Raw genomic sequence first — 14,553 nt, forward strand, 5'->3', positions numbered from 1 at the left:
GTGCGAGGCCTGATAGTAGGACAGGAGATCAGATGTAGCCAGGCCTCCACAATACGTGGATAGGAAGCAGGTCCGCAGCGCCACTCTAGAGACGCCACCAGCCCACAGAAAGCGGCCCAGCACCGAGTTCACACGACGGAACCACTGTGGGTCAATTCTAAATGGATGGTTCTGTAGTTGATACAAGAGCCGCGGGAGGGCGACCATCTTAAAAATTGCGGATCTGCCGTAGATGTTAAGGGGCATGCGAGACCAGGTTTTGATGTCTGATTGGACTTTGTCCCATACGGGCAGCACATTACGCTCCCATGCAATTACGGCGGACTCGGACAGAAAGACCCCCAAGTATTTTAGGCCACCGACCGCCACATGTAGGGCCGAAGCCCAGGGATACGTCTCAACCTCCCCACCCAGCACCCATAGGGTTGACTTGCGCGGGTTGAGGAAGAGTCCCGATACCTCGCCAAAGACCTGCATGATGTCCAGTATTCGAGGGCCGGAGCGGTGGAGGTCCGTCATGAAGAAGAGGACATCATCCGCATACAGAGCAATTCTATCGGAGAGTTCCTCCCCCCACACAAAGCCACGGTATTGCACATCGGCGCGCACCCATATGGCCAGGGGTTCCATGGCTAGAGCGAAGAGATAGGGGGAGAGCGGGCAGCCCTGCCGAGTCCCCCTGGCAATCGGGAACTGCTCCGAAATCGCCCCGGAGATGCGTACCGAGGCAGTGATGTCCGTGTACAGCAGCCTAATATAGGAGATGAATACCGGGCCCAGGTTTAGACGCGGCAAGAGGGCGAAAAGGTAGGCCCAGCTGACCGAATCAAACGCCCTGTCAATATCTGCCAGCAGCAGCGCCGCCCGCTCCCCGGTCGCCCCTACAGCATCCACCGCCGCCTGTGCACGCCTGATGTTGTGTCGTGTCGCTCGATGTGGCATGAAACCCGCCTGGTCCGGGTGGACCAGATCAGTGATATATGGGAGAAGACGGTTCGCCAGCGCCTTGGCCAGTAACTTGGCTTCGAAGTTGAGCAGAGAAATAGGCCGATATGAGTCATGTCTATCTGGGGGTCTACCAGGCTTCTGGAACACTACAATTTCGGCCTGACGCCAGTCCGACGGCAGGCTACCACGCTCCCGCGCCACCTCCAACGCCCGCCTATAGTGCGGCCCAAGCAGCAGATGAAATTTCTTGTAGAATTCGCTGGGGAACCCACTCGGTCCCGGCGCCTTGCCCACATTGAGCTGGCCCAGCGCATCCCCCAGTTCCTCCGCCGACAGGGGGAGGTCTAAGGCCTTCCTGGCCTCGTCCGAAACTGCGCGGAGGGGGAGGTCAGCAATGAACTGATCTACCGCATCCAACGGAAGGCTGTCTCGGGGAGCATACTGTTCCGCATAGTAGGTGGCAAAGCTCGCCGCAAGGGTCGCGGCATCCGTGATGGCGACGCCCTCCCCATCCGTAAGGCCTGGTAGAGTGAGCGGTTGTAGCGTTTGTTGACACAGTCTGTGGAGCATAGTGCAGGACTTATCGCCCCACTGGTATACTCTACTCCGCGTAGCCAGCCAAGCTTGTCTGGCCTCGTCCATCAAAACCGAGGCATAGGATTGCTGCGCCTGTAGGAGCAGCCGTATCGTCGGTGCAGCTCCATCCCTTCGACACTGATTCTCCAACAATTCCACGCGCCCCGCAGCCGCGACAATAACCTCCCGTCGGGTACGCCGGGCAGCAGCGCACCAAGCAATGTCCACGCTCCGCAGGGTGGGCTTCATGGCCTCCCAGACCGTCACTCCATCAATCCCCTCAGCCAGATTCTCCTGCCAATATTGGGCAATCGCACCACGCATATGTTGTGTGTAGTCCGCCTGCTGGAGATGCCACGATGACATCCTCCACCGAAACGGCCGGCGCGGCTTGTGCAAGTCTATCTGTACTGCGACAGGGGAGTGGTCCGACAGCCCCCGGGGCTGAATCACAGCCCGTTTCACCCTGTCAAGGAAGGCCCCCGGCACAAACACACAATCCAGCCTGGAGAAGGAGCCATGCACCGCGGACACATACGTGTACTCACGCGTCCTCACATGCAAATGTCGCCAGGTATCTACCCAGCCCAACCCCTCAATCATCGCTTTCAGTCGTGTGGGGGATGTCGCCGCCACAGCCCCCTGCGACTGCTGCCGATCTAGGCGTACATCCACAACGTCATTCCAGTCACCCCCTATCACAGCCAAGGAGTCGGGGATATTGGCCCACAATTCAAACAGTCGTTCTGCCAAGGACCATTGCATAGGGGGAGGAGCATACACACTGCCAAACACCACCGGCTCCACACCAATCAGGCCTTTCACAAAGATGTACCGACCCTGGGGGTCAATCCAATGGCGCTCATGAGTGTAAGACAGCCTACGATGGATAAGGATAGCCACCCCTCTCGAGCCCCTGGAGAACCCCGCATGGAACACCTGGTGAAAACCAAACCTCTGTAAACTCAGCGCCTTCGTACCCAACATATGCGTTTCCTGAAGTAGCATCACATCAGCTGAGCTTCTCTTACCCCAGCGCAAAACTGCCCCACGCTTGATTTTGTCTAACATCCCCCTGACATTCCAACTCAATATCTGCATAGAATCACAAGTTAGTGTCTGTCCTTGGGTGTCAGCCATTGTCTCGAGGGGGAAGTCTTTGAGGCCACCGGGACCCGGCCTCGGCACCCAATACCATATACCTCAATACAGCAGAAAACACGTGCACCCCCTTCACCCCCCCCACTACTACTACCCCCCCGTCCCCAACAACCAACCCTGCCCCCTCAACAACCCAACTCCAGAACACCACCCCCCACCCCTATACCTCATGGAACACTGAAGTACCTGTCGCGGCATGGGGAGCTTCGGGCCCACAACGGAGCGCCCAAAGCCCACCATACCAATGGATCCCAACTACTCCCCCCAAGAACCAGAACCGTCCCCCAGGGCCACCCCCCAACCCGTGGGAGGATGAAGCAGCCCATGAGGTTAGTCCCCCGAACCCCCTAGTTCCACCATGTTTGGACCATAGGAAGGACGAGGCTGCCAGATGTCTCTCAGGCGACGTCCCATGCGCCCTGCCAGAGACCATTCTACCGCTGATGCCTCCACATCGGGCCCTCCGCAGAGCCCACCAGCGGACTGAGTGAAGCTAGGACTACTGAAGCCGGACGTTGGTCAGTTTTCTTTCCCCGACTGGTCCGTGTCAGGCTGCGTCCCATCCAGGAGACCATCACGGGACAGGGAGCGTCGCCTGGATCTGGATTTCCGATGTCGTTTGCCTTTGCTGGTGGAGTCGCTCCTCTCCCGCGACGACCCGCGCGATGGTCCAGAACCCAGCCCCGGCTGGGCGTTCGGCCGTATCCTGACCGTCTCGTCCGTCCACCTGAACACGTCTTCCGGGGAGTCGAAAAAGTGCGTTTTGGAGTTGAAGACAACGCGTAGGCGGGCCGGGTATAGCAGTGAATATTGAATTTTCAGGCCACGCAGTTTGGCCTTCGCCGCCAGGAAGGAATGGTGCTGCTGTTGTACCAGCCTGGTATAATCCGGGAAGATCATAATCTTATGATTGTCATACATCAGTGTCTCCTTGGCCCTCGCTTCCCTGAGTATAGTGTCTCTGTCGTGGAAGTTCAGGATTTTGGCTATGACTGGCCGAGGCCGTTCCCCTGCCGGCGGTTTCTGTGTTAAGGCTCTGTGTGCACGCTCCACTACGAAGCAGCGCGACAGGACGTCTGGGGGAAGCCAGCTCTCCAGCCACTCTGTGAGGAATGCAGCCATGGGCCCCTTCTCGCAATCCTCCGGAAAGCCCACGAAGCGTAGGTTATTCCGTCGCGCTCTCCCCTCCGCGTCCTCCACGCGGAGAGCCAGCCCCTTCTGGATCTTGTCCATCTCCGCCACCTTCTGTTTGAGGGCACCGACGTCTCCCTCCACTCCTGTAATCCTGGTCTCGGTAACCGCAATGCGGGCGACGGCGTTGCGGAGGTCTTGCCGCAACAGCATAACGTCAGCACCCACCGCACCAATTTTGGCATCAAGCATGTCCCTCGATTGCGTGATGGCCGCCATCAAGGCCGCGTTATCCGGGCCAGCATTTTGACCACCTCCGGCGGCCCCGGCTCCCCCACTGGGTCCAGTGAATTTATCGATCGGCCCCTGCTTGGCGGAGCCAGTGCCACCTCCGCCCCTGGTCATGGTGGGGAAGGTTCAAGCAGGTTGTTGCGTGCCCTTGGCGGACCCTCCTCCTACTGCCTCGTCGGAGAATCGATGACCCCCGGGGTGCCCCGCCGCGCCAAGTTGCCACTACGGGGGACCAGTAAACAGCTATCGCCAATGTCACTCGGGGCCCCCACAGGGTCTCCTATCACGGGCCCCCAGGCAGGGCACTCCCACACCCAGAGGAAAGTCAATCAGGATTTTGACATCTATAAAAATAATTGGTCTATAATTTTGCAGGAGCAAGCTGCTTCAAGTCTGATCCGTGGCTATGAAGTGAACTCCCCTTACAAATTAAGCCAGGAAAACATCCGAGGTGCTCTAAAATACAGCTAAAATCTTCTCTCTTCAAGACTGCCTTGGGTGCTACCTGCCCCTAATGATTGTTTAGGAATAATATAGATATGTTGGACTTTTATTCTTTAATAGTTAACATTCATGGCAAATGCATCTCTTCCTCTCTGTGCACGGCAAATGACTTACTTTATGAGAGTTATTTTCTGTGAACTTGAAGATTTTTTTTTTTTAATTAAATCTCTTTACACCAAGGGCATTTATAAGCCCTCAATCTATTTCTTTCTTTAGTGTTCTAGTTTTATCTTTTGACAGAAATATTCCTCACTCTCGGTACAGTGAAAGGGCTCATTCCTCTGTGGATTGATGCATTAGAAGACTTTAAGCAAAGCCTTTCCCAGTTCTCGATGTAGTAAAAGGGACGCTGTTCTGTTCATAACATTTAGTGACTCTTAATACTTAAGGAATGCACATTTCATAATTCATGAAATTATAGTTTCAATTTTATAATGGATTTTCTGGTGCTTCATAAGACTTCTCTTTTGAGTAAAGATATTATCGCACTCACTGCATCGAAAGAGTGTCTCCCCCTTGTGTGATCTATTGTGATGTATAAAATTCCTCTTTTGAATAAAGCTCATATCACACTCTGTGCAGTAAATGGGCCTACCTCCTATATGAGTGGTTTGGTGCTTCACAAGATGTTGCTTTCGAGTAAAGCTTTTATCACATTCAGGGCAAGGAAAGGGCCTCACCCCTGTGTGGATTCGTTGGTGAGTCAGAAGATTTATCTTTCTAGTAAATCTTTTTTCACATACTGTACAATGAAAGGGCCTCACTCCTGTGTGTGTTCTTTGGTGATATAGAAGATCACACTTTTGAATAAAGGTCTTCTCACATTCTGTGCAGTGGAATGGTTTCATCCCTGTGTGGATTCTTTGATGCTTTAGAAGATTTTGGCTCCGATTAAAGCTCTTCTCACACTCAGTGCAGTGAAAAGGCTTTACCTCTGTGTGGATTCTCAGATGAGTCAGTAGGTTTTGCTGGTGACTGAAGCTCTTCTCACACTCAGTGCAGTGATAGGGTCTCTCCCCAGTGTGGATTCTTTGATGTTTTAGAAGATTTTCCCTCCGATTAAAGCTCTTCTCACACTCTGTGCAGTGAAAAGGCTTTGCCCCTGTGTGGATTCTCAGATGAGTCAGTAGGTTTTGCCGGTAAGTGAAGCTCTTCTCACACTCAGTGCAGTGATAGGGTCTCTCCCCAGTGTGTGTTCTTTGGTGATTTACAAGATGTTGCTTCTGAATAAAGGTCTTCTCACACTCTGTACAGTGAAAGGGCCTCACCCCTGTGTGTGTTCTTTCATGAATGACAAGATCTCCCTTTTGAATAAAACTCTTCTCACACTCGGTGCAGTGAAAGGGTCTCTCTCCTGTATGTGTTTTTTGGTGCTTTAGAAGACCGCCCTTTCGAATAAAGCTCTTTTCACACGCCATACACTGAAAAGACCTTGTCACAGTGTGTGTTCTTTGGTGCAGTAAAAGATGCGTCTTTCCAGGGAAGTTCTTCTTACAGACAGTGCAGTGAAAGGCACTCCCTCCTGCATGCAACTGTTGGTGATTTAGAAGACACAACATCCTAGTAAATGTCTTTCCACACTCAGTGCAGGTGAGATTTGTCTTATTTTTGTGGCTTCTTAGCTTTTTCTTCGGTGAGCATGTGCGGATATCATTCTCATTCACACTTGCTGTCTCTGACTGACGTGCTGCAGATTGGACAGAAATGTAAAAGTCATTGGGAGTATCAGTTAGAAAAAATAAATAATTGTAATACTATAATAATATTAAGGATGGACAGTGCTATTAAAGAAAGTTATTGAGGGTTATAATAAAAGGAATGTGACAAGCTTTCTCTTGGCAGGCAAATGTACAGAACTTTAATACAAGGTGCCTCTGCACAAGCCTGCAATAGGAAAATCCATTAACATACAGTAACAGACCAAAAATATTTAGTGCAGTGATTAATATCAAAGAGACTGGTGGTGATATGCAAGGGTAGTATGTTCAATGCACGAAGCAATTCAAGAGAGGTACACCACACCATCCTTATTACACATTCTTCGCACCTTTGGTTTTCCACTGACTTGGCCACTTGCAAAAGCAACTGTAAATTCTGGAACAACCTGGAGGTGGGCCTTCAACCCAGTTGATAAATAACTTACACAGCTCTGAAGCAATACAAACAAACAGGATAAACTTTTTTTTTTGCTGAATGTATTTTTATCTGTTAAGACCTAATCTCAAATTTCTTATATTGTCTGCAATTTATGAACACATCCACAATGTTCCATCTTAACAGCTTTTGTAATTCTAGAAAAATCACAACTCAGCTTGCCTATTGAAAGACCAACCTCGTCAATCCTTCATGCTGATAACCCACAACAATATCTAAAATGTACTCCTTTAGATATAACTGAACACTTCCTTTCTGAAAGGAAAACTGCCTTACCTTTAGATTACAGCCCACCTCAGGTTTTTCATCCAGTGTGCAATGGAGTTACACCTGAGCTTGTTGTCATCCGCAATCTATCTCTTTGTTTTGCATCTGTTCCCTCCTGTTGCAAACATGCCCCGATAGCTCATCTCTTTGAAAAAGAAGTCAGTGAATTCAACTGTGCGTAGTTACTTTCACTCTCTATTAAATTCAATAGGCAAATTTCATATATATTTTTTGTTTCAAAATCTGTTTTATTTTCAACTTCGGGGGAAACATAGCCCAGGTCTTAAAATACACAGCGTTAAGCCTACAACCCTATACAGGGCCGGCCGCGTTTGCAAGCAGTGCAGTCTTTACGCAGAAAATGCAACACAAGGAACAAGTGTTAACACAGCATGTCGCCTACAACCCCTGTGGGGCCGGCCGCGTAGTGCATACGATTGTGCTATCTCAAGGTGGAGTAGGGATGGGCACAACCTCTAGGGGACCAGAACTTGAATTCACAGACAAGATGTCCAAAATGACAGACAAAGAGCCAGAGGCGTTAGAGGAAGAGTAAATAGATGAGAAAAAAAAGGGGAAAAAGTCAGAAGAGAATGTGTGGCATGGACGGCAGGAGGGGGGAGCACAGCGTGATAGCCCCTTCCAGGCCCCGTTGTTCACGCGGAGGGGTTACGCTAACAGGGAGTCTGTGTGCGGAAGCAATCTGTCAGGAGCAGGTGGCAGTATAGCATCTTCAAAAAGTCACAGCGTTCTAAGTTTAATGGGCATGTAACGTGTACGCTCTTTCGCGCAAAGGTATTTAATCAGAGGTTGCCAGACAGTTTTAAAACAAGTGTCTCGTGCTTGCAGCCGTGCTGTGAAGAGCTGTATTGCAAGAACTTGCCATAAGCGCACGTACCAAGCAGCAATGGGAGGGGACTCTCATTTCTTCTAGTAGAGCGCTATAAGCTGCTTAGCAGCTCTGAGCATCTGAAGCGCTAGTATCCAATCGCTGCGGGTGAGTGCCTTCAGGTTGGCAGGTTTAATTCCCAAAAGAATCGTGCTTGTGGCTTCAGGCACGGGGAACCCCAACACCCCTGTAATATGGCTGAGGACCTCCTTCCAGAACAGGGTAGGCATTGGGCAGGCCCACCAAATGTGTATGAAATCCCCAGACGCCGTCAAACACCTCCAGCACAGCGGGGAAGCCTCAGGTAACATCTTATGTAACCATTTGGGCGTATAATACCATTGCATCATGACTTTATATGCATTCTCTTGCTGCAGGACGCTGCGATAGATCTTGGGGATATCTCGCCATAAGAGACTCCACTGCAGAGGCGTGATCTCCGTAGCAGACGTTGACTGCTATTGACGTTGGTATGGGTGGGAGGGCATTTCCAGAGGATGCTGCAAGATCTGATAGAACGAGAAACCAAGCTCTTCGATTCATCAAAGAAGCGGACCAGCCGCTCAAAGGGAGTGAATGGGCGGATAGCCGCCTGGTACATCTCTGCCGAGGAGACCCAATGCCGCAGCTGTGTGTACTGTAAACCTGCTGCAACTGGGAGACTAAACTCTTCCCTACACTGAGCGAATGTTTTGATAGTGCCTCCCTCAAACAGATCGCCAATCACTCTGCATCCCTGTGCGCCCACCTGGTAAAAGCTCACGTAGGGTAGGCAGGGAGAAATAATGGATTCCCTTCGATGGGTGTATTCGGAGAGGGGAATGTTGTGAGACTTCTGTGAGTTTTAGTGGGCACCCCCATATAGGCACTTTGGGAGCGTGAGAATCTTGTGAGAAACCAGCGGTCTAAACCCTCCCCGTATGAATGCAGTTAGTTCGCGTCAAAGGCCCTGTATCTGGTGCAGAGGAATGGGAGTGGGAAGGTATTGGAATAAATATAAAATGTTGGGGAGTACCGACATCCTAATGACATAAAGCCTACCCAGTCAGGACATCACCAAGGGTTTCCATCCCCGCAGTTCAACAAGAACAGCCCTCTTACATTCTCTCCAGTTCACCTGGGACCACGTTTCCAGGGAGGGAGTCAACCGCAGACCCAGATACCGAATGTGACCTGTGGCCCATTGGTAAGGGGCGAGAGCCTCCAAAAGCGGTATTTCCTCTAGTGGAATCGTGAGATTAAGTGCCCAGGATTTATCATGATTAATTTTGATACCAGAGCCCCGCTCAAAGGCCTGCAACAAGGAATGCAGTGCTGGGAGAGACTCCAGAGGGCGTAAGAGTGTGAGAATGAGGTCGTCCGCAAAGAGCGCCACCATGTTCTGCCGCCCCCCCAGAGAGATGCCATGTATGTCTGTTGCCTGCCTGATTAGTTCCAACAGGGGCTCCACCACTAGGGCGAAGAGCAGCGGGGACAGGGGGCAGCCCTGTCGGGTACCCCGATGCATATGGAAAGGTTCCGTAAGTTGCCCGTTCACTCTAATCCTCGTCTGTGGGGCAAGATATGGAAATAAACTCTCTGCAGAACCGCCCGGAGGAAGGCCCAGTCCACCCTGTCAAATGCCTTCTCCGCGTCAAGCGAGAGGAGGCAGGCTGGGATATCCCTGTGACGCGCCCTCCCCACCAAGTGTGCGATTCTGCGTACATTATCTGCCCCCTGGCGATTGTGAATGAAGCCATTTTGGTCTGGATCCACCAGGCCAGGCATGTGGGGGTCCAAACATTTTGCAAGCATTTTAGTATAAATTTTCAAGTCCGAATTTAACAGCGCTATAGGACGGTAGGAGGCACAGAGCGTGGGGTCTTTCCCCGTCTTAGGGATCAAGGCTATCTCTAACATACCCATAGAGGGCATTGGCCCATCTGTGTCAGAGAAGGAGTTGTACAGCCTCAGGAGGTGAGGCTGAAGTTGTGCTTGAAACATGCGATAAAAGTATAGGGGCAGACCATCCCGCCCGGGGTCTTACCAAGCGGTAGATCTTTTAGGGCATCCGTGAATTCCTCGGCAGAAAGAGGGCCCTTCAGCGTTCGAGCATGATAGGGGTGTATCGGGGGCCAAGTGCATCTGTCCCGCACTTCTGTTAGGAGATCCGGCGACTGTTTCCTCTGCCGTGTAGAGGGCCACATAATATGCCGGGAAAGCTTCACATTTGGCTCGCTCCATGGTGACCCTCACTCCATTCAGTAACTGAATATTAGCTATATAGGCCTTGGCCGCCCGCGCTCTTAAACATCTCACCAGTAGCCTGCCCACCTTATCTCCCCCTTCGAAGTAGCTCTGCTTCAGCGCTAGTAGGGAGGTTTCCGCTTTATTTGTGCGCAAGAGGCGGAGCGGTCCCTGGAGGTTCGCCAGCCGCCGGCGGGATATCTGCGAGGATTGATCCTAATCCCGTTTTTCAGCCAATTTTATGTCCTTTGAGAGAGAGTCTTCAAGTTGTCGAGCCTCCCGCGCAATCAAGAGTGAGGTGATGTGCCCGCGTATCGTGCCTTGAAAGCATCCCACACCACGGGAAAAGACGTTTCCGGGATATCATTACTGTCAAAGTAAGAGTCAATGGCAGCACGTATGCTATCCACGTCGGCTGGATTCCGGAGGATACTAGGAGGCAAGCGCCACTGCAAGATACGGGTGGGGCAGGCGGCCGGGTCCTGCAGGATCAGCTCAACATGTGCATGATCAGAGAGCGATATGGCCGACATAGACGTCGCCAGCATGTCCCGCACCTGGGCGTGAGATACAAACAAGTAGTCGATGCACGAGTATGAACGGTGGACATGAGAGTAGTACGAATACTCCCGCACCCGGCGTGTGGTACCGCCATGTGTCTTGGAGACCAAGATCTGTAATCTGTTTCCGAAGACTGGAGGACATGGCCCCCACCCCGCTCGAGGAAGCTTCACTGCGATCTACCCCAGGGTCCCACACCAAGTTAAACGCAGTGGGGCCTATGTCACACCGCTCAGGGGTCATGCGGCATCTGTAATACCACCCGCCTGCCACACCTAGCAAGCAAGAGAAAACAGATTATAAAAGCGGGAATGAAAAGAAAGAGAAAACAGAGAATAAACCAACATTGGCCAAACGGGCCGCAGAGTCCTGTTCCAGGGACGGGACATCCTACACCCCAAGGGTTGGATAGTCCCAGAGATGTCACTCTCACAAGAACAGTTGGGGTAAGCCTGCAGTTGCTCTCAGAATTATCCAGGCCAGGAGCTCCGGAACCACCTGCGCTGCTTTCAGGTGGCCAGAGCAATTTGTGAGCGTTTGCCCAGTCCTCCACCCCAGAGGGGAGAGGGGTGAGACCCGGAACATGCAGCACCATCTATTAGGAAAGCATGGTGTCGCTGTCAAGGGGTTGATAAACATTGTGTGGCTCCTCCGGCATCCCCTTCCAGGGACCGAATATGCTCTATAATGTCCTGCTTTGCCTGCGAGGATGAGCGCTCATCTAGAGAAGGGGAGCGGCGACGGCGACGCACAGTGAACCATGATGGTCCATGATGGTAAAAGCAGGTACCGGCATCAGGGGCGGGGGACGGGCGGGGCTGCCAGGCGGCGTAGTCGGGAGCCGGAGTAGGTGAGCCGCTTCTCTGTTGGACCGCAGCACCCTCTACTTGGATCCCCACTCAAAGATGAGAGCAAACGGATGTCCCCATTGATAAGAAACGCCCAGGGACCGCAACTTGTCTGTCACTGGCTTGAAGACTCGCCTTCTCCTCAGGGTGTTAGGGGGCAAGTCCTGGAAGATCTGGATCTGATGCCCGTCATATGTGAGGTCTTGCTTACTGCGCACCGCCTTAAGAACGGCCTCTTTTTCAGTAAAGAAGTGGACTCTGGTGAGGATGTCCGGTAGCACTCCCGGCCTCCCTGCAGGTCCCGACACCCGATGAGCCCGGTCCAGGGTCGGCGCAGAGGCATCGCCGTCACCCCACACCTCATGTAGGAGTTGAGCCACATATGTCAGGATGTCCTTTCCATCTGCTCCGAGAGGAACTCCCTGGATTTCGGAGGTTTTTCCGGCGACTCCGGTTCTCCAGGTCCTCTTGCTTAAGCTGCAATTCTATATCTTGCTTCTCCAGGGTGGCCAAACGCTGCCATAACTGCTCCTGGTCCTCCGTGCAGGCATCGACCGTCCTTTCCAGTCCGTCCACCCGTTTGCCCAGATCGGTCACCCCTTTTCGGAATTCTCGGACACAGGAGTGCACCTCGAAGCGCAAGGAGCCGATCTCAGTCTTCAATTCGGCCATAAACGCCTGTGTCACCGGCGGTGATTCTCCTCCTGGTGTCGGGTCCATCTCGGCCGGGGCAGATGTCCCCGCCCTGCTCCACATTGCTGTGACGGTGTTATCTTTGGGGATCGCCCCCTGGGCCTCCTTATTCCCTTTGGAGCGCGTCATCGCGTGAGAAGTGTCACCCCCTAGAGCGCTGATGCCCTGGGGCGGCTAGAGCCACACCAGTTCTGACAACGATTTGCGGCACTCAGGGAGTCTATCGAGCCTCAAATGCAGGGGGTACCAGGCAGTGCCGCTACTGCTTCAGTGTTCGGCGCCCCGGCCTCCCACCTGGGCGATATGCCTCCAGGTCGTCGTCCGCTGCTTTGCCAAGATCCCAGAAGACGAGCAGGAATCTGCACAGCTAGCTCCCTCCCAGGATCGACCCCTCCTCCAGAAACCTCGGTACAAGGGTGTCTCTATACCAACCCCGGATCCCCCCCGGGAGCCACAGTTCTCCACTTCAAACAGACTATGGGCCAAGAGGGCTTGCCACCCACGCTCAAGTCAAAGAGTCCACGAAGGGCGCCTTGGGGGCCCGGGGTCCAGGCTGCAAAGTCGTAGGGGCCCGCTAGTGTTTCAAGTGGGCCCGCCAGGCCTGGGATGCTTGTAAGCCCAAGACCGATGCCGAATCTCCTTCGGGCCACCCTGCAGTGGTAGTCAGGTGGGGAACCAGCAAGCAGAGCCCCCACTATCCACCACAGCCCTCCACACCCCAGCCGCAGGGCCCACCAAAGTAGCAGTACGAAAACGCAAGCAGGCGCTAGGGAGATGGGCCAGGCCAATATCAGCGCCCGTGGCCCCCCCCCCCCCCCCCCCCCCCAAGTAACAGAAGCCAATATGACGGTCACACCTCCAAAGTTCCTTGGCTCCCTCCCGCCAGCTTTGCTCCCACACTCCCACCAGGGTCTTCGTCGCAGTCTATGCACCAGCTCCACCATATAAAGTCAGCTTGTAGGCTACGCCGTGAGGGTCCTCACATAGCCTCGGGCAGGGCGGCAGCAGGCAGTTAAATCCCAGGGGCTGTTCCCAAGGCCCCACAATCTCCGCACTGCCCTCTCGCCCCCCCCCCCACAGCGCGCTCCCTGTTCTCAGACTGTGGATGCTGGGCTTCTATTATAATTTGCCGCTCCGGGCCCCAACCGGCAACAAGTCACAAAACTGCTCCAAGACCCCACAACACGTAGTATCATCACCACAAACTGGGCGCATCCCGGGGCCGGACTCAGGGTGTCACAGGGCCAGCAGCCCCATCTCGGCCCCGTCCACAACTCACTGCCCCCTCCAGGCAGAATGCGGGGGCTAGCAGGGAGGTCCGGATGCTCCAAGGCCCAGGTAGCCGCCCGCCTTAAAAGGGCACCAAAACACCGTCCGCTAGGGCACACTCGCAGCCTAATGTCGCGGGGTCCAGTGTCCAGGCGCCGCGTAGCCAGGCTCACCCTCACGCCTCGACCAGCAGGTGCGCACTTACCGCCAGTCAGGGGGCACAGGGTACCCAGGAGAGGCAGATACCTCAATGCCTGGGCAGCCTCCAGGAGCAACATGGCGGTTAGAGCTCCACAGACCAGTGCCTCCCCCCAAAGGCAGCAGCAAGCCCAGCCAGTCTCCTGCCAAGAAGGGACGAAGACCACTGCTGCCTCCACAGCCACCTCTCAGTCACTCTGGCGGGCGTCAATATCCTCCAGACCGGGGGGGGGGCAGAGCAGCATCCACGTCCGCCCGCACCTGACCGGCTGTAGCCGCAGTCCAGGAAATAGCGCCCACCGTCCCGCAGGCCTGGGCGCCTCGCTGTCAGGGCCGTCTTCTTCCCCCGCAGCTATCAGGGTCGGGCAGGATCGCTCTCAGGAGGCCCGCACAGCGCCGCAGCTCCAGCGGCGCCACAGCTAGACCCTTTCGGGTCGAGGGGGCAAAGTGACAGGCCCGTCCACTCGCACCCGGCTACCAGAGGCCTCGGCTCATAAAATGGCGGTCAGCTCCCCGCAGTGCAGAGCCCCGCATCGCCGGGTCTGTTCTCACCACTTCAGGATAGAGGGAAGTGTCCGCAATCTATAGCACTGTCGTTCAGGCGGCAACCCGGCTCGGGAAATTCACCCGGGGCCTCTCCCGCTGCTATCTGGCTGCTGATAGAAGCGTACATTGCTGGCGGCGTCCCGGAGCTCCAGGCACACAAGTCCTACTCCATCTGCTGCTAGACCACGCCCCCATATATATTTTTTAAGATGCAATTTATTGCATTTTGTAAGTTAAACCTCAGTGTAACAAAAGAAATAGAGAATGAACATAAAATAGAATCACAAAAAC

The 14,553-nt window shown here is 53.7% G+C and overlaps 1 protein-coding gene across 1 annotated transcript in view; it reads right to left on the reverse strand.

Annotated features, from left to right (window-relative positions):
- Positions 1 to 4,437: 4,437 nt before the first annotated feature.
- The window catches only part of LOC147700324 (uncharacterized), a 36,021-nt gene continuing 25,905 nt past the window's right edge, over positions 4,438 to 14,553 (reverse strand). Inside the window, exon 2 of the mRNA XM_086935697.1 lies at positions 4,438 to 6,298. Coding sequence (XP_086791823.1) covers positions 5,019 to 6,298 — 1,280 coding nt within the window. The 3' untranslated portion in view covers positions 4,438 to 5,018. The remainder of the gene's footprint in view (positions 6,299 to 14,553) is intronic.

This window comes from Lissotriton vulgaris, chromosome 8 (assembly GCF_964263255.1).
Source record: "Lissotriton vulgaris chromosome 8, aLisVul1.2, whole genome shotgun sequence".
NCBI lineage: Eukaryota > Metazoa > Chordata > Amphibia > Caudata > Salamandridae > Lissotriton > Lissotriton vulgaris.